This window comes from Setaria viridis, chromosome 5 (genome assembly GCF_005286985.2).
Source record: "Setaria viridis chromosome 5, Setaria_viridis_v4.0, whole genome shotgun sequence".
Classification (NCBI taxonomy): Eukaryota; Viridiplantae; Streptophyta; class Magnoliopsida; order Poales; family Poaceae; genus Setaria; species Setaria viridis.
Genome location: NC_048267.2, coordinates 30,097,338 through 30,115,124, shown reverse-complemented (window position 1 = coordinate 30,115,124; position 17,787 = coordinate 30,097,338). Strand labels below are relative to the sequence as shown.

General features: G+C 41.7%; 2 protein-coding genes and 1 pseudogene across 3 annotated transcripts; 1 reads left to right on the top strand and 2 right to left on the bottom strand.

Annotated features, from left to right (window-relative positions):
* Positions 1–561: 561 nt before the first annotated feature.
* On the bottom strand, positions 562–3,924 carry LOC117856059 (protein INVOLVED IN DE NOVO 2-like; annotated as a pseudogene).
* A 3,083-nt stretch (positions 3,925–7,007) lies between these two features.
* Positions 7,008–15,349, bottom strand: LOC117858285 (glucose-1-phosphate adenylyltransferase large subunit 1, chloroplastic/amyloplastic). Of its 2 annotated transcripts, XM_034741327.2 has the most exons (16): positions 14,659–15,349; positions 11,114–11,344; positions 10,556–10,678; positions 10,086–10,256; positions 9,763–9,852; positions 9,586–9,672; positions 9,448–9,503; positions 9,252–9,345; positions 8,996–9,108; positions 8,855–8,927; positions 8,580–8,660; positions 8,335–8,421; positions 8,151–8,255; positions 7,638–7,744; positions 7,478–7,538; positions 7,008–7,387 (listed from the first exon to the last, which is right to left on the bottom strand). In XM_034741327.2, the coding sequence occupies exons 2-16, from the start codon at positions 11,318–11,320 to the stop codon at positions 7,286–7,288; spliced, it is 1,557 nt and encodes a 518-aa protein (XP_034597218.1). In that variant the 5' UTR covers positions 11,321–11,344; positions 14,659–15,349; the 3' UTR covers positions 7,008–7,285. The 2 variants fall into 2 exon arrangements, with proteins under 2 accessions (XP_034597218.1, XP_034597217.1); XM_034741326.2 differs by having other exon boundaries at positions 11,114–15,348.
* A 1,115-nt stretch (positions 15,350–16,464) lies between these two features.
* Positions 16,465–17,311, top strand: LOC117854757 (uncharacterized). Its single transcript, XM_034736998.2, has 2 exons — positions 16,465–16,625; positions 16,748–17,311. The coding sequence occupies exons 1-2, from the start codon at positions 16,536–16,538 to the stop codon at positions 17,048–17,050; spliced, it is 393 nt and encodes a 130-aa protein (XP_034592889.1). The 5' UTR covers positions 16,465–16,535; the 3' UTR covers positions 17,051–17,311.
* Positions 17,312–17,787: the final 476 nt, after the last annotated feature.

Here is a 17,787-nt window from a genome sequence, read left to right as displayed (position 1 = left end):
ATGAATAACCAAATTTAGAGTTCTATAGAACATAAATCACACTCAACCTCCCTCCCTGATCTCACTTGAAGATCCTTCGCTTCCTTGAGCAACAGTACACTATTTCACTGGGGTAATTCAGGTGCATCTTTTTTTTCATTACTTCGTTTTGAATTAGTTACTCACATCGAAATACAACTTCGTCTTCAGGAGTATCTATATCATGTGTACAATCCCCTATGATTTGCGGAGACCAGCACTGATTTTGCTAAACTTTTTTTTCAGACTATTTATTCATAAGTGAATGGAGAGTGCGAATAGAGAGCCGAGCACCAAGGCCAAAGTTAAATACTACTATATGTTGCTGTTGTATTTGTGGATTTTCATACTTAACTCCTTTTGAAAACCATTTCATCAACCCTTTACATTGATTCAAACGCATCGAAAAATTGAAAATTGCAAACTGTTGTCCTTGCGAAGTTGAGAGCACACCTAGAGCAAAAAATATATAAGATATGTCCGAAAGAACCTGGATCAATCAACTAACAATGCAATGCAGAACGTAGAAAGGCCAGTAGTCAGTACACCACTGCAAAAGGCCAGTAGTCAATACACCACTGCCCAAGCATGCTTTATTACACCTCTGAACGTGCCACGGCATACCGACAAATAATCCCTCTATCTCCAGTACAAAGAGAGCATCCTAGTTATTACTACTCGGACATAGTTCAACAGAATTACTTACACAGGCGAAATAAGAGCGTTCAGGTTCACTAACTCTGATGCTGATACTGCAATGAGTATCAACTTATGTTCTACTAGGAATAGGTAAACAGTCGTGGTTCCACACGCGTCATCATGCCCTATTGCAGGTATCAACTGCGCTCGCGATGAAGTAGCATGGTGTTCAGATCACATGGAAGCCAAACAATGCTACATGGCAGCGGAAGATTGACCTCAGCGCTGCTTCCTCCTATTCGTTTGCCACTGTTTCAGGACGAACTGGACAGCTTCCTTCAGGGTCACTTTTCGATCTTCTTTAAAGTTCCACAGTTCCCCCACAGAATAACTACCCTTAGACTTGTACTCATTAATTTCACAGAGTGCCTTTGTCACCAATGTGTAGATTTCTTCCCCATGTTCTTCTCTGAGTCCTCGAAGCTTTGCATCATCCTCAATTATTTCCTACAGCACGGCACAGACCACTTGATGTCAAATAAGGTATACCTTAGGTAAAACTTGCAAAACGAAGTCATCCATAAAATTAAAAAAAAAGTTGGACAATGACCGAGGATACATGGTTCACTATATTAAATAGGGAAACGAATGACAGAAACACTATATTCCTAATGAGCTTACAGGACAACATTCATATCATTGCCTGGACATTTCTATAATTAAAAGAGGGTGTAACATAAGGTAGCCTTTTTTGAGTGAGCGAGAGGAGAGAACAGTAGGAAAAACAGTTATGCAAGTTACAGGATATAACCATGCAAGAAAGCTTTACTGGACAGGATAGGATTATCAGTAACTAAAAAAATATAGGCTCTAAAGCTAGGAATGTGTATGGAAGTAGCAGCAAATGAATATTCATACCATCTCCTTTCCATCAGCCATGACAATCCTGAAAGGGTGCCAATCAGGGTTTTTAATTTCGGCTTCCCACTTTGAACAAAGGAAGGCAGCAGTAACTTCCGCGTCTTCTTCTGAGCACTTCTTTCTGCATGCCTTTGAAAATGCTTTCAGATCGAGCTCCCTCATTCTCTTGATTCCTATATGTGCCCGCCCACCTGAAATATCAAGCAAGCCCTGCGTAGCATGTCGCAGAACAAAAGATGAATAAAAGGAAATCTCATCACCAACATAAGTCACATCACATAGATCTCATCAGTGAACTGTGAACAAGACCAGTTAATTGATGTAAGGTAACATACATTTCTAGCTCATTCCGAGCTTCTTGCAGTTCAATATTGCTTTTGCTTTCTTTAATAACCAGAGTTTGGTTAAGTGACTCCATTCCATCTAGCTCATCTATCTTTTCTTGCAATGCTTCGCTTAGCTCATTAATTTTATTCTTTGACGCTGAATCTTCATCACCAGGCATATGCTCCATCACTTTCAGTTTGCCCTTCAGCTGCTGTATTTCTAATTCAAGCTTTTGTTTTGCATCCAATTGCTGCTCTAACAACAGAATCTTCTTTAAAGCAGCATGTTTCTCTCTCTGCAGTTTCATACAGTAAGACTACCATAGGATACATTCTTAAAAAAATTAAAGCATCATATCACAAAAAGGGGGATCAAGTACATACTTTTGTTCTTCCACAAGCTTCAGCACATTCTCATCAGCTTTCTGCTGTTCCAATGCTGCCAGTTTAAGATGGCTGGAGATGGCATTCTGAGTTCAAGCAACAACAAAGCACATAAGTTGCATGAGTATTTCTAACTCATAGCGCCTAATCATCTGCACTATAGTACCCTAGTGCTGTAGTGCAAACTAATATGAAGACGACTAGTGTTATTTTACTGAAAAAAGAGGACACATGTAGATGACTAAAATGAAGGAGTTGCTAGCAGAAAATAAATATCATCCACAATGTACAAACTAATAAGACACTCAGGAAATCAACTATTTCCATTCTTTTAAAGAGGGGGAAAGAAGAAAAGGTGGACAAATGACACACCTTCTGCTTCTCCTGCTCAAGGTTCCTTCTGTCATAACCACCTTTTTGCTGCAAGCTCATCAAGCTGCTTGGATCTCACATCAAGTTCATTCATTTTGGTCTCAAGTTCAGAGCGCAGCTTTTGATTCTCATCAATGATCTTCTGAGAATGTTGACGAGCTAGTTGCTGCATCTTGCGAATTTCTGGTAATGGCTATGCTTATTAAGTGATCATTAAGTAAACGAAACTTTGCAGCTACTGAACATAGAAACTGGATATACAACTAGATATCTATGTGTGTGTGTGTGGGGGGGGGGGGGGGGGGGGGGGGCGGGGAAGGGGAGTAGTAAAACAGTTAAAATAAACCTTCATTGTATGATTGGAGAAGTTGTTCCCTTTGCCCCATCATCTTCTCAGGAGATGCAGTTGTCTCACTGTATTTGCACTCAAGCTCCTGTGAGTACCTAGAATACCTCAATTTGGTTAGCTAAATTAGCCACAAGTTTGTCAGTTTTACGTGCTCCCTCCTTTGCAAGATCATTGACAGATTTTAAGTCACCATTTTTTCTCAAGTGGTCCCTTATCAACCCTGGAGAAGTGTAATCTTCAGCCCAGGCAAACCATCCATAAAGCTCTGATCCTTGATTCTTTTTTCCTATCCAGTCCTTTTTACCATATCCTCCTGCTGCGAAGTGACTTTCGAATGTCCGTGCATTTCTGAAACCATTCCAGTCCTTTCCAAACTCAACAATAGCATTTCCTGAATGACCTCTAAAGGTCCATAAAGGGATGACCTTCAGTGGGCAAAAGTGTGATAGTTGCCCCTTCAAACGATTTCCACTTTCTCCAACTTGGCGCCCATCCTTCCATTCAGTAGGCACATTAACTAGGATGCCCATCCAGGGCCACACAAACTTCTCATCTCTGTTCTGAAGAGGTTCTGGCTCCACAGGGATCACCTGTGGTCGTGGCTCAGATGATTTAGCAAGGTCGTTCTTCAAATGTTTGACAAGGGCACGGTGGGTTGCCTTTTCTTTTGCCTGCCGATTAGGTGCTGCACTTACTCCTGAGGCATGCTGAACCAGATTACTTATACTGTAATTATTCTTCTTCTTGCTGCTACAGAAGGGACAGCTGTAACTCTCTCCATTCTTCTTAACCTTTCAATCTCCGGACATCAGTCTTGCATATATTTTGCCTTCATAATCATCAATCTCAGTATCACTGATTTCTGTATCTTCATGAGAACTATGATCCATTTTCAAAGGGAAAAGGAAATATTGATAGCCTAACCAGGAAAAAGAAAGAAGATTAAGAAAATAATATCCAGTCTATTTTTTTAACTCAGTTTACATTTTGAAATACCAATAAGCAGAACTCGTAATACTAGAAATATATTAAAAAACACAGTAAGCATGGAATACGGACATATACCACCCTAGCATATGGGTGACACCAACTATGACCCTACACATGCCATAGGAATTCACTTGGGCTTTCATCCTCAATTTAACCAAAAGGGTTAACCCAGCAGCCAGTGCTGCACTGCTACTACATTTGGAACCAAAGCATTACATGCCATTCGTAAGCCACAATGCCACATAGTCTGTTGATTTGGTTCTAGATGCCATACACTAGATTTGAGTAATTGTACAATTTTGGCAATACACACTAGGCTGGGTGTGCTTAGTGCATCTGTGTTCTTCATATTGTATTGTATCAGGTGCATTGTAAAATCAGCACAGTTTAACAGAGATAAGTAGGCACATTGCAATTTCTCATGTTAAAAATTTCAAACCATTTGTCCTTAAATTGTACAAAGAGTAGAAGTAGAATGCTATATCATTTAACCTTTTGCACCTTGCAAAACCATATAGGTGACATAAATTATTCAGAAAGTTCAGTTAGATTGATCCATAAAGGAGAGAAACATGCCAAAAAAATTATTCAGAAAGTTCAGTTAGATTAATCCATAAAGGAGAGAAACATGCCAAAATCATCGCCTCCAATGCGAAGCAATAAAGTAGGAAAATAAAAGGTCAAGAACAAGCAATTCTATTTTGGAAAAGAGAAAATATAGGATGTGAAACATGTTGGTATAGAGCTACAAACAGCATAGAGCATATAGGCAGGCCATAGAAATAGCATCCTAATCGCTGGAGGGTTATGGCGACCAGACTCCCCACCCCACCCCAAGACACAAAAAAAAAAAACACTCCCTTGTCATTGTCTACTCGATCAGTGGAGTGATGGGAGAAAACGGATGTAATTGTTCAGTGCAAAGAAAGGAAGGATAACCAATAATTAAGGAGAAGGAATGGAAAGATCATAAAAGGCTAAATCTGGGGGTGTTGATTATTGCTTGTTCAGCCCAAGCCCATTGGTTAGCCTTTTCTGTTCCGACTGTCTCTTCCAAAACATACGCATATAGTTGGTGCATATGTTGGTGTTTCACCTTACAATATTATATGGAGGGATATGGATAGTAGGACCAGCTACTACATGCACCCATGAGGATCGAATTACAAATTCACAAGGTTTGACAGCAGAGCCCAAACTTTGGACACAATTTCTGGATCACATTATTTTGGCTTCTAAGTTTACATCAATTGGTACTGCAATCCCAGCCCTGTCAGAATGGGTGCAAAGCACTTGGTAGTGTGGAACAACTCAAAATCAGTAGCACATAAGTACAGAGGCCATTACAAGGTGTGGACGAGGGCACAGTTGAGGTACAAGGATCTCGGATCCTCCCGGAAATGAACTGATATTGACAGTGTCGATTTGATTTAGTAGAAACCCAAGCACCAGCACATAACATGGGTGGATCTATCCGCACTTTCTTCGATAGGCCTACGGGGTTAATTGGGGGGAGTATAACAATATGGCAAGCCGAGGAAGAGCCTAATCGAGCCATGCAGCCATGTCCTCCGCAAGACCAACAAATACGGAGAGGAGCAGATATTTGGGTTCGATTGACTCCCGGGGAGAGAATATGGGGCGCCAGATCAAAACTCGATGTAAGAACAATCAATCCAATCATCCAAATGCCATGAGCTAGGGTCCCTTACCAAGAAGAGAGAGTCAGTCCAGGTGCCTGCGGGTCGCCGCCGCAAGCCAATCCAACGGAGGGACCGAGGAAGAGGAGAGGGAGCACCAAGCTGCCGGCGCTGGAGAGCGAGCGAGATGGAGGAGGACGCCGATCCGAATCCAACGCTAGGAAGGTTGGCAGTGCCAGTGCACGGGACGACAGGCAGGAACACCCCTGAGGTTTGGGATGGGATTCAGTGACTCAGGAGGAGGAGGAGCAAATTATTTGCCACTGACTAGTGCGTCTGGTGACTGTCAGAGTGAGACTGTGTACCTTGGACAACCCGCCTTGGGCCGCTTTCCACTTTCCCTACCCTGACCCCACCCACACGGCCACACCACAGCCGCGCGGTCTGCCCAGCAGGAGCAGGATATCGACGACGAGAGTCGAAACCAGTGGAGACTAGAGAGATGAGATCGAGGGCCGGGTAAACTGGATGAGACTCTTTCCAAAGTGGCGCTCTGCCTACGACCTCTGTGGCTCCGTCCGTCCAGGAAGAAGAGGAAGACTCGATGGAAAAAGAACCCGTTCAGGGTCAGCCCGGTACCGCCAGCGTTCAAATTCCAAGCTGAATGGGTACAAAACGTTCATCGATAGATGAAATGGAAAATTTGGATTTTTGATTAATCAGTAGTTCTCTAATAAACCGGTTCATTGGTTCATGGTTCAATGAAAAACCAGCAGGTGTTCAATTGCAGGACTGATCATTTAGTTGAACCGAACAAGTCAGTCACTAGTTCACGGATTTTTGGGTTCGATCGACGAACTAGTTCAATTTTTCGTTTATGCATAGAAGTGCTTTAGTAGCCTCATTTAACAAATTTGTTAGATAAATCATCCGTCCCAAATTATAGGTTATTTTGGTTTTTCTAGATATATAATTTTTATATGCATATATGTATACACTATATTTAGATACATAGTAAACAACCACCTATAATTTGGAACAGGTTAGGTGTGATAGCTTAGTTATCACTCACGAACTTATCTGCTTTCAGTCGATAAGTTATTCTTTTATCTTTTGGTAGTTTACTGAATTACATGAAGCAAAATTACACTTTAGTTCTTCCATCTAAAAGACAAGTTATTGTAGGAATTTTTGCTTTCCCTATTTATTAACCGTATTTGGCACTAATTAAGTGCTGCGAGTGCTGCGTGCCCATACGTAGAATATAATATAATAACTTATCTCTCTCGACAAATTCTAAACCTCAAAATGACTTTTTTTTGGCGGGGGGGGGGGGGGGGGGGGGGGGGGGGGGAGTAGCTTATATGATTCTAACACCAATATGATTTGTATTTATTTTCGAATAGAATTCCCAATGGGAATACAAAGGTACATAAAAGGCTTGCTGCAACTTCCCGGGCAGCTTATTACAGTACATGTACTAGCAATATCAAGGGTATAAGGAACACAAACTGGATGCCAGAGGCCACGCATCTTGCACCCGGAAGCTTTGCAGACTTTATGGCAAGCAACAGTTCCCACACCATAGTTACACAATCCATCAATATAATAGCACTGCAGGCTCTTGCTTTGTAGGCGCACATTATCTATATGACTGACCCGTCCTTGATGATTGCGTTCTTCAAGATCACCACGATTCCGGACCTTATGTAGTATCCCTCTTCCGGGTGATCGGCCTCTTGGATACCCTGCCATGAAAAGTGGAACCCATGGTCACAAAACCAGCGTTGGATAGACGAGCACACAAGTTTTTGCAGCCATGAGGTGCACTTGCTCACCTTACTGTTTGCGATCACCACATTCTTCCCAATCCTCGCGTTCATGTCGATAATACAGTTCCTGGAAATCATCAGAGGAAGATACCATCAGGTGTCCGCGAGCGTGATATTTGGGAGCTAACGGTAATCATGTATATGCGATGTTGTTTCAAAACCTCACCTTATCTTTGTGTTCTCTCCTATCCCAATTGGGACCTTCCCAGCTAAATGTAGCTTCGAAGTTTCTTCTTCAGTTTCATATATGTCTGCACCCATCATCATGGTATCCTGTAGTAATTACAAAGCGCAGAAAGAAATGAATCAACAATAATTTTCAAATGTAACAATGAATAGACCAAGTCTTCATCTGGTTCAGTATTATTGTCATATTCATGACCTGAAAAATCTGGGATTGCCTGGTGTACAGTAAGCATCGGAATTGAGGTGTTCACATGAGATCGAATATGATATTAGTGCTACAAGCTGAACGAAGTCTTAAGTTTTGAGAAAACATAAAAAATACTTTGATGAACTTGTCCAGGGTCACAAAACCTATTTGTGATTTTGTGAACCCTGGTGTTGATATGGTATACTAAAATGTACATGGCAGTTGCAATAACTCTAGTGGCTCAAATCAATGTTTTGATGCAAAGCATGTATAAAACATCAGCATACATCTTGGAGAAGTATGTACCATGAGTTCACATCCAGATCTAAGACGTGAGCAAACTCCAATCACAGAATGCTTGATAGTGCATTCACTAAGCAAGCAACCATCTGAGATAAATGCATCTTTGATCTGCAGAGGAGAAAATACAGACATCAAATATGTGTACATCATGCTCTGATGTAACAATTGTGTTCCACAAAATCTATACCTTGCACTTGTCCAGTTGTGTTGGAGGCAAGTATCGGGGCGCAGTGAAGAAAGGTGTTTGTGGATCATAGAATTCAAACTTGGAAGGCTGAACAGAGCAATACATGAGGTGAATTTGTGTTTAGATTCTAGCCACCAAACTATTAGATGATAAGTCAACTGAAGAACAGAATGAAACTTAGATGTTCCATGCACAGAATTTCATGCAATATATATCCAGTACACAATACATATATGATAGAATACCTGCTCAGTGAGGGCCAAGTTTGCATCAAAGAATGATTTGATTGTTCCAACATCCTCCCAATAGCCCGTGAAAATATATGCCTAACACAATTAGTTCAACATATTGTTAGCCTGTATGATGCATGGAGGCGATAATATAAATTGTGGATTGATATTTACACTGCAATCCTACTTGATAATATTAGCTCAATTTGTGGAAACCAGAAACAAAACAACTCTTAAACGTGAAGACTTCATGATATACAATTACGCATAGTGTAATAGATCAGAGTTACCTGCACATTATGCTCTAGTACAGCTCTTGGGAGGATTTCAGATCCAAAGTCATGCAGTTGATTATATTTTGACCTAAGAATTGACGCTATTAGAAGACAAACTAGGATTTGAACAAGAATAAATTGTGGGAAAGTAATTACTTGAGAAGGTCTAAAAGTGCATCTCTTTTGAAGACATAAACGCCCATTGATGCAATATAGGGATATTTCTGTGTATCACCTATAGCATAGCTGAGGAAGTTGGTATCAACTCTCTGCAACAACAGTACCTTTAGACTTAGATTCTACAGCAAAATAGATAATCATTTCTGGACAAGCCAAGTAGAGATGGACCAAGGAAAGAAGGGTTCATTGAAGAAAGAAAGGAAACAAAAGAAGTACTCAAAGAATTGCTAACCATAGATTCCAAATCAGCACCCACTGGTTTCTCAAAAAACTGAAGCACACGTCCAGTGTAATCAAACTTCACTAGTCCATAGTTAGAAGCTCGGCTTCCCAAAGGGGAAAAAAAGAAACAAATGAGACCAAGCACATGTTGTCCTGAACGACTAGATGACATGTTCATGAACTAGGAGGATCAGCAATTGTTTTACCTCTCATTAACAGGAGCACATGATATAGTGATTTCAGCATTGTCATCAACATGTTTCTGGAAATAATACATGCCAAAATATTTGGTTAATCCTAAATCAGGACATATGCAAAACTTAAGGAAGAAGAGTACAATGTACCTGCACAAGTTCCATGTAATTCATCCGATAAAGCTGATCGCCACTCAAGATTACAATGTGCTCAATATCTTTGTGATTGTAATAATCCTGAAAAGGTACACAAGAACTTAAGATTCCAAAAAGGAAATGCTACAAGAATGAGTTGATGACCATCCACAAAGAGAAAATATTAACTACCTCAAGTACCCAGACAAATTTTCTGATAGCATCTGCTGTACCCTGAAACCATCCAGCAGGCTCTTCAGGCATTTGTGTAGCCGCTAATACCTGTGTGTCAGAACAATTAGTTTTACAACTGATCTCAAATGAATCAATAATTTGCCCATTTTACAGAAATTCAAGGCAAAGTTATGATGTGAATGGTAGATGGTCCATTGTAAAGTAGTCTATGTTTTGAACCACGATGCCTTTGGATCTAGAGTAGAATAATAGCGTCTCTTTTTTATTCTCTCTACATGAAGTTATTCCTACTTACACATCAACAAGATGAGGTAAATTACCTGTACAGATCCATCAGTAAAGGTGATCCCGCCTCCAAGGTATGTACGATGAATATGGCGGTTAAGAGAAGCAGAATTGAACTGAGTCATCACAAATATCTTATTTATACCGCTGTTGAAGCAGTTGCTCATAGGGATATCAATAAGCCTGTGACATCCTCCAACAGGGACCTAAGTAATGCAACAAGAACAAAAATAAGAAAGAGAATATTTTACGTAAGTTGAATGCTTTAGGAACATATGGACTAGAAACATAAGGTTATGAGAAGATTTGGCTGAAAGTCTAGAAAAAGATGAGTGTAACTTTCACCTATTTTTTATTGTCTTATGTATGTTAGTTTGATGGTTCAACAGTGTATCTTGAAATTGAGATGAATCTACTAAATATCGCAGAAGACTAAGATAAAATTCAAAGATCAGTAATATTATAATAGAGTAATCAATGCTGGATGTTCAACGCTATCTCTTACAGCAGGCGTAGCCCTCGTGCTTGTCAAAGGAAAGAGCTGAGCTCCAATGCCTCCACCCAAAATGACAGCAGACACACGGTTTGCGTCAGCATAACTTTTTCTGGAGGAATGTGTTTGAAAATGCTGCAAAATATGGGACTAAAGTTAGATTACTTAAATTAAGCCTAAACAAGTGCATAAGTAGTGCATTTATACATGCCATTAAATAAAATTCAGGAAAGATTACATTGGTCTTAGAGTAGCAGATATATATTATCACTTAATAGATATCATAACAATGATTTGTGATGGCCACTCAGCAACTCTAAGGTTTATTTCAATAAGTTATTCCTGTAGTAACCACGGATTCTGTTTTCCTAAATGCAGTGAAGCCATAGTTTCCCCCAGGATCTCAAATATTTACAATGAGCTTATTTTAACGAATCTATACAATAATCAATTCAATAAAATTATAGTAGATTTCCCTGTAAAAAAAAGTATAGTAAACTTCATACAGAAAGAAAGTATAGTCAATTTGTAAACCACCATGTAAGAGTAATAACGGAGTTAGATGCTTACAAGAGTTTCAGAACAAGCACCAGAGTTAAGAACACATTGTGTCGTTCTAGCGCCTCCACCACTGAAGCACCTATTCCTCAAAGCTTTCTCCTGATTGATGACCCCGATATTTAATCTTTCCATCAACATCTCACTCCCACCACCCTCACCAGATCTTCTCATCAGGTGAGGACTTGTGTTCCCATCCAATGCTAGTGTAAACTGCATATCTAATCAAACAACTAGACACACCTGCAACTCAAACAAATGAGTAGGTACTTCTTTTACAGCAAGAGAACATTTACAATGAATTGAAGTAAACAACTTTCTGCCATATATACATACATATGCTTGAACTACAATATGACATCTTATGACCAAGCCGAGATTTACTACTTCCTAAAAACTGGATTCATAATGAATGCTCCTCAAGCAAAGTAATAAAAATAGAACACCCCATCTCAGCTGACAAAATTGCATGGCGCTAGCATGATTCTAAAATCTAAATACCGCACACTCTACTATTGGCAAGAATGAGCAATCCAAATTATCATAAAGCAACCATTCAAATATCAGATGCATTTGCAGAGTACATGGATGATAGCATCTCACCATCTTTCCACTAACACTTCCCAAATGGCTGCGAAAATGGCATCAAGGCACTATATACTTACAATAGGACACGAAAATGGCTGCAAGATTGAAGTCACACTTGCCTCCCCAAGTGTTCTTGTGGCTCCAATTGATGCTCTGTGTCTAATTGTGATGCTGTCGATGTGCTTATAAAGAGTGGAAGGATGGCAGGCTGGCGGAAATGAATTGTGTGAAGGAATCAACAACCGTGAAAAGGTTGGATGCCTTTTACGATACGTACTTACATCCATGAACAGAAATGAAAAGAGGTGCACAATTCTTGCAAGTACTGTGAAAAAAGCTGGAAGCCTTTGGCATTATGTCCATGTATAGAAACAAAACTGGGTTCACATTTTTCGCAAGTACCTCATACAGACTCACACAACCCACCAGCCACCATCATTAGTATACCGATTTTGCCCTTGGCCTTCAGTATAAACATAATAGAACACATTACATTTGGAAAAGCATGTTCATTGGTTTCTATTTCTTTTTTGAAGTTCATATTTCATGAAGATGCATAGGTAATTGTGTATGAGCTCCCTTGGTGCAGGACATAGTTTTCAAACAATAAATAAACTATAGACAAGGAAGATGATCTGATTGCTGCATTTACAGATGTGTGAACTGGTATGCATTATGTTTATAACGTCTTAATAATTTTGGTGAGTAGAAAGGGCAAGAAAATAAATAGGCACATGAGAGAGGTGATGGTGGGTGGCGATGCCATCATAAGGCAGACAATTGTATGTTGAAGCTGTTCATGAGCAAATAACTTTGGCGTGTGGCTTTCCCATCTACAGGCCATAGATGATACTTCCAGAAATCTCAATTGTGGTTTGTACTTTTCTGTAACCCATCCATAGTTTTAGACTCTTTTCAGCTACAAGAATAAACAAAACAAACTAATTTGCGTACAAACAACATATTGAAGGTGCTTGAGTTGGAAACAATTGTCACGAACAATTCCCACGGTACACATGAAACCTTTTACAAATAACTTTTCTGAGCTGGCAGGAATGCTGGTAAGCTAGCTTTCACAAATGTTCACGCAAGATAAAGTAATAGTGCTCAATATTGCTTTCAGAAAAATGCCAAAGTTCCTTTGACATGTGATGCATGGCTCTCCCTCTCATGCTCACTTTTCCAGACTTACCTTCCCTCCCCCACGAAAGATATATGAATATATCAGATACTCCCTCCGATTGCAAACGTAGGTCATTTTAGCTTTCTCAACTATTCTCTAAATGTAAGTCATTCTAGAGCTTCTATGCACCCTTCTTAACAAATGCTACCATTCTCACAAATAAATGAATAGTCTATCCCAATCCAATTTAGAAACAATTCTAAAACAACTTACATTTGCAACCAGGTGGGTTTTTTTAAAGTTAAAAGAAAACAATGTACATGAGACACATCAAAACTTGACCTGATGATCTCAATCCTACTGCCAGGTCACACATGGGATTCTCATAAATATAGAATTTATAGCAGGAACTAGAGGCAAAGTTTTCTTAGGGCCAAAAGGGGCCATGGTCCACGTTGGCCTAGAATTGTGTAGTTCTTTAACACAAGTAGTAGTTTTTAAGTCGTGTCAATGAATTACTTATCTACTGCAATATTGCTGCCCCCACCCCCCAGGCCATAGGATTTGAACTAAGCTCCGCAATATGCAGGAACTATCCATCCTTTATAAAGGATGACTATGGAAACACTCGGACCTGCCAATGTCCAAAACAAAATGTTCTGACTAGCTGTAGAAATGTAGCACTAACTATTACACGTTCTAGCCAAATTACATTTAAGATTATGATTTCCACATTGTACTGCAGTTCTTACAATGCATAAAAACTAATTATAAGTAGTAGGATAAGTTTTCCCTATGGCAGAGTTATTGAGGTTATATATACCTTTTCAAGGCAGCTCCTAGAAGAGCTGCATTTTATTGCTTAAAATCAGAAATGCAGATCAAATTTTCAAATTAAAAACTAGTTAGTGCATTAGCATACATACTTCTTATAAATGTCCATAACCCTTTTATTTTCTCCTAGGTTTCAGTTATGCCTGTACCGCTGTTCATCTTACGTTTATGTTGTATGGGTCTACAGGATCCAAAGCATGGATCTAAAAACAAGAAAGTAATAGTGTAGCATACCTAGCAGCTATATGTGGTGTAATAAGCTGTACTTCTTTGGGCTCTTTCCTTATACGAGCATGTGCGGCCCTATTCAAACATGCCTAATTATTTCTTAGGAATTCTTAAATCGCACATTGACATCTAAATTTGATGCATTTTTCAATTATTATTGGAAATCTGAGAACAATGGTGCATGCACAAAACTGCCCAAGATACAATGCCTACGGTTTGATGGTTGTTTGGGTACTAAGTGGTGTGTGGGGAAAATAGGAAGCACATATCTAATTGCTTGTGCAATGCACCATTTCACCATGAAATATATGTTTTCCCTTCTTCTTTTTTTAATGGTCACCAGAGGGAATTTGCATTGATAAGTTGTGGCACAACCACAGATCAACAACCTCGTTTTTAAGGGAAACTGAGGCAAAACCCTACAATGCTCGTTTATTTTGGGAAACCAGACTAAAACTAGGACCACTAATGACAGACTGACTAGCAAACTAGGCCTCATCATTGACACCTAATTGATCTGAGCAGAAACGGCCATCCATTGTGAGAAAGGAACTCACAAAGTCCCTAACAACGCCTCCAAGGAGGGCAGTAGGGCACATTAGCCATCTGTAGACCAGAGCTGGGTTTTCACCCAAAGAAACCGTCATGATTGGGAAGCAGGGGCATCACGATAGAGAAGAGCGTCACCAGCTCCGGCACCGGCAGAAAGTCGAGCAGGGCTTTGGCAATGGTAAGAAGCCCCCGCACCTTGCGTAGACCACAGACCCAAGTGCAGGATGCATACCTCCTTGGCCTCGGTCATCATCATCACGTTTCATGTCCATCCACTCCCCCACAGCAGGCGCCCGGACATCCAGTGCGGCATCCGCAGAGCAGCTGCAGATTTTGGGCTCAATCTTGAGCATGGCCTGAAGCTCTGCCTTGATGAGCCGATGGCACTAAGGTGGGAAGGCCATTGGAGAGCAAGGAAGTGTGGAAGGTGGCGCTGATAGCAGCACTTTTAACCGCCCAAGACACATGCCATCAGAACGGGAACGGCACCGCCACCGGGCGCACAATGCAATACGCGGCGGACCTTGTTGTCCCGCCACAGGACCCCCATCGGGGTAGCCTTGAGGACCATCAAGAGCAGCTCTGGCCGCGTGTCTCCGGCGTCGATGACACGCAGCGGACCCCATCGTCCCTCCACAGTGCTCCAAACGAGGAGCACGTCCAGATGGACGAGCGCAAAGGGTCCCCACCAAAAGTTGCCAGATCTGGGTAGAAGGAGCCGAGGAGGACGAATCCGGCGAATGAGAGCCGAGCTGTACCCAATGCTGCTCGCATAGGGCTCATAACTCGCCGGATTTTGTCGCTGCTCGAACGTGCAGATGGAGAAAAGAAAGGTGTAGTGGAAGCCTGGAAGGGGCTGCAGAATGGTAGCCGGCGCCGGCTGCCGGGAGGACGACGATAGGCGGCTGGGCCGTTGGGGTGGGTTTGGGCCGCGTTTTTTTAACGTGTTTTTCTTCTTTCTTTTCCGCTATTTTGAGTGCCCTTTTTTCCAAATTTTACCAGCTATAATCCCTCCACCCAGCGTTAATTAATCGCACTACTCTCCAATCTCCATGGCGCCAAGAGCTCAAAGCATTCGGGAGGAGATGAAGAGACGGGATCATACTTTTTTTTGGATAAATAAACATAGATACTAGCATGGTTATTTCAACTCTCTACTAATTTGTTCTAAAATTCCTAAAATAACTAGTTTTTTTAGACAATGCGGCAAACCAAAGATCTTTACATGGAAAAAAACATGCAAGCACGAAGAAGAGCTTCCTAATAGCTTCTCAACGTGAAAAACCAGAAACTTAAAAAAATATCAAACTTCTCGTGCAGCTTTCAGAAAGTTGAAAGCTCAGAAAAGTTGAGTTTATATGGGAAGTTGAAAAGCTCAGTTTTTCGAGCTTTTCATAGCTTCTTGGGCCTAGAAAACTAAACACATCTTCTAAAAGTTAGTGTTAGCTTTTCAGAATAAAAAGCTAGCAGCAACTTTTTAAAAAAGTTCATAAGCTGAAACAAACAGACCCTAAGCATGTGAGAACAAACACCCCCGCATGATAGGACAAAGTCAGAAATATTTATATTCTACGACAGAGAAAATAGGTTCTATATTCTCTGAGGAGAATTTGTTCTTGAGAAGGAGAAATTTATTCCGCTGAAAAGGGATCATTTTAACTGCTAATATTTTTTGCCTAGAAATTGAAGGAAATATGGTAATGAAATCTTGTGTACAGAAACTTTTCCAATGATGCACGAGAGTTAAGTTGAATTTACCTTTACAGAAGAAAATTGAATTATTATGGCCCCAACTGTTGAGCAATTTTTAGCAAAACATTTCGAGAGCAAACGCCTTGTCACTCATTGTGTCTGTGCGCCAGCAAGAAATAGTGCTGATCTAAAAAAAAAGGAAAATAAATTAAGGAGACTAATGGTTGCGAATTTCCATGGGCCGCTGCATTCCCCACGTAGCCCAAAGCAAACCACAGATGTTGATGGAAGAATCTGGAGCCCAACCAAGGCTAGACAGCACCAGAGGATAACATCAGCGAAGCGATAAGAAGAGGAAGAACAGTGCCAGCAGCCGAAGCGACCGTCGCAGCTGCGCGCGAGGCAAGGCCATCCGCCATGACGCTCTCCCTCTCCACCTCCTTCCTCCCCACCCCTGCCGCCGCGAGGACCACCGCCCGCACTCTCCGCTCCGTCGTCCCCTCCCAGGTACGTGCGCGCGCGCGCGTAGGCGCCGACCCTCCCTCTCGCAATTCCTGCACGAATGAAATTACCATGGGCGCCGCCACTAAGTCTGCGAGCAAAACCAAACTCCGGGCGGCGCGATGCAGGGGATGCGCTGCTCGATGCGCAAGAAGGGGCTGCACCCGGAGATCTACGAGGACGCGAAGGTGTACTGCAACGGCGAGCTGGTGCTGGTGACGGGGGGCACCAAGCCGGAGTACACGGTGGACGTGTGGTCCGGGAACCACCCCTACTACGTCGGCGACACCTCGGCGCTGGTGGTGATGGACAGCCAGATCGAGAAGTTCCGCAAGAAGTGGGGCCACGTCAAGGAGTACTGGCCCGAGGATCAGTGGAGGGAGATGCACCCCGACGGCGACCCGGAGTTCGAGCCCGAGGGGGACAACTGATCGACGGCGGCCTCCCTTTCATCATCTCCCGCTTCTTCTTCCCTCCCACCTCACCCGGTGCGTGGTCACGGGTCCCTGTTTATCTTAGCTCTCTTGGATGGAATTTGCGACTTGGCCCGTTTGCAGTGCTCTCCAGGTGTTCGATTAATGTTCGTAATGGGATTATACCAGTATGTGGTAGTGTATTGCTTGTGCAGTGTACTCTAATCAGAGTACTCATTTGATCATATCGATTGACAGGAGACCTGAACAGCATCGGCATTTTCAGATTGTCCAGACATCAAACAAGCAAACGTTCCTGAACTAGAGGAAATAGACATTTCTTATGCTAGTGTTTGGGCTAGCCTGCAATCTACAAACCGTCTAGTTAGACGACCACATACGGTTTGATCAAACCTGCCTCGGCTAGATGTCATGTCCTCTACCTTTCTTCACCCGATTTCAGCCGTAAGCTTGAATTTGCTTGGTAAGCAGCAGCTCTCGAGTCACATTTTCCACCCACACAAGTACAAACCAATTCGAAGATAAGAAAAGGCAATGGATTTGAGCCCACATAACCTCCATCCAACGAAGAAGGAAGCCTACTACTAGCACAGAAACACGGCCCAACTTCTGCTCGACTTGTTGATGTGCAACCTTGCATTCGCTCGAATTGTGCGTCAGGCCTTGAGCCCAGAAGAAAAGCTACTCGGCTGCAAAGGTTGGCACACTTACCCTTCTCGCTCTCGTTCGTAGTA

What these genes read in the sequence shown, in the direction of transcription:
- LOC117858285 (XM_034741327.2), bottom strand. Translation starts at nt 11,320, where the DNA reads ATGCAGTTTACACTAGCATTGGATGGGAACACAAGTCCTCACCTGATG. An exon ending in GGAGAGAACACAAAGATAAG is followed by an intron (nt 7,539 to 7,637) that starts GTGAGGTTTTGA and finishes GATGATTTCCAG; the next exon opens with GAACTGTATTATCGACATGA. An exon ending in TGGTGATCGCAAACAGTAAG is followed by an intron (nt 7,388 to 7,477) that starts GTGAGCAAGTGC and finishes TTTTCATGGCAG; the next exon opens with GGTATCCAAGAGGCCGATCA.
- LOC117854757 (XM_034736998.2), top strand. Translation starts at nt 16,536, where the DNA reads ATGACGCTCTCCCTCTCCACCTCCTTCCTCCCCACCCCTGCCGCCGCG. An exon ending in GCTCCGTCGTCCCCTCCCAG is followed by an intron (nt 16,626 to 16,747) that starts GTACGTGCGCGC and finishes GGCGCGATGCAG; the next exon opens with GGGATGCGCTGCTCGATGCG.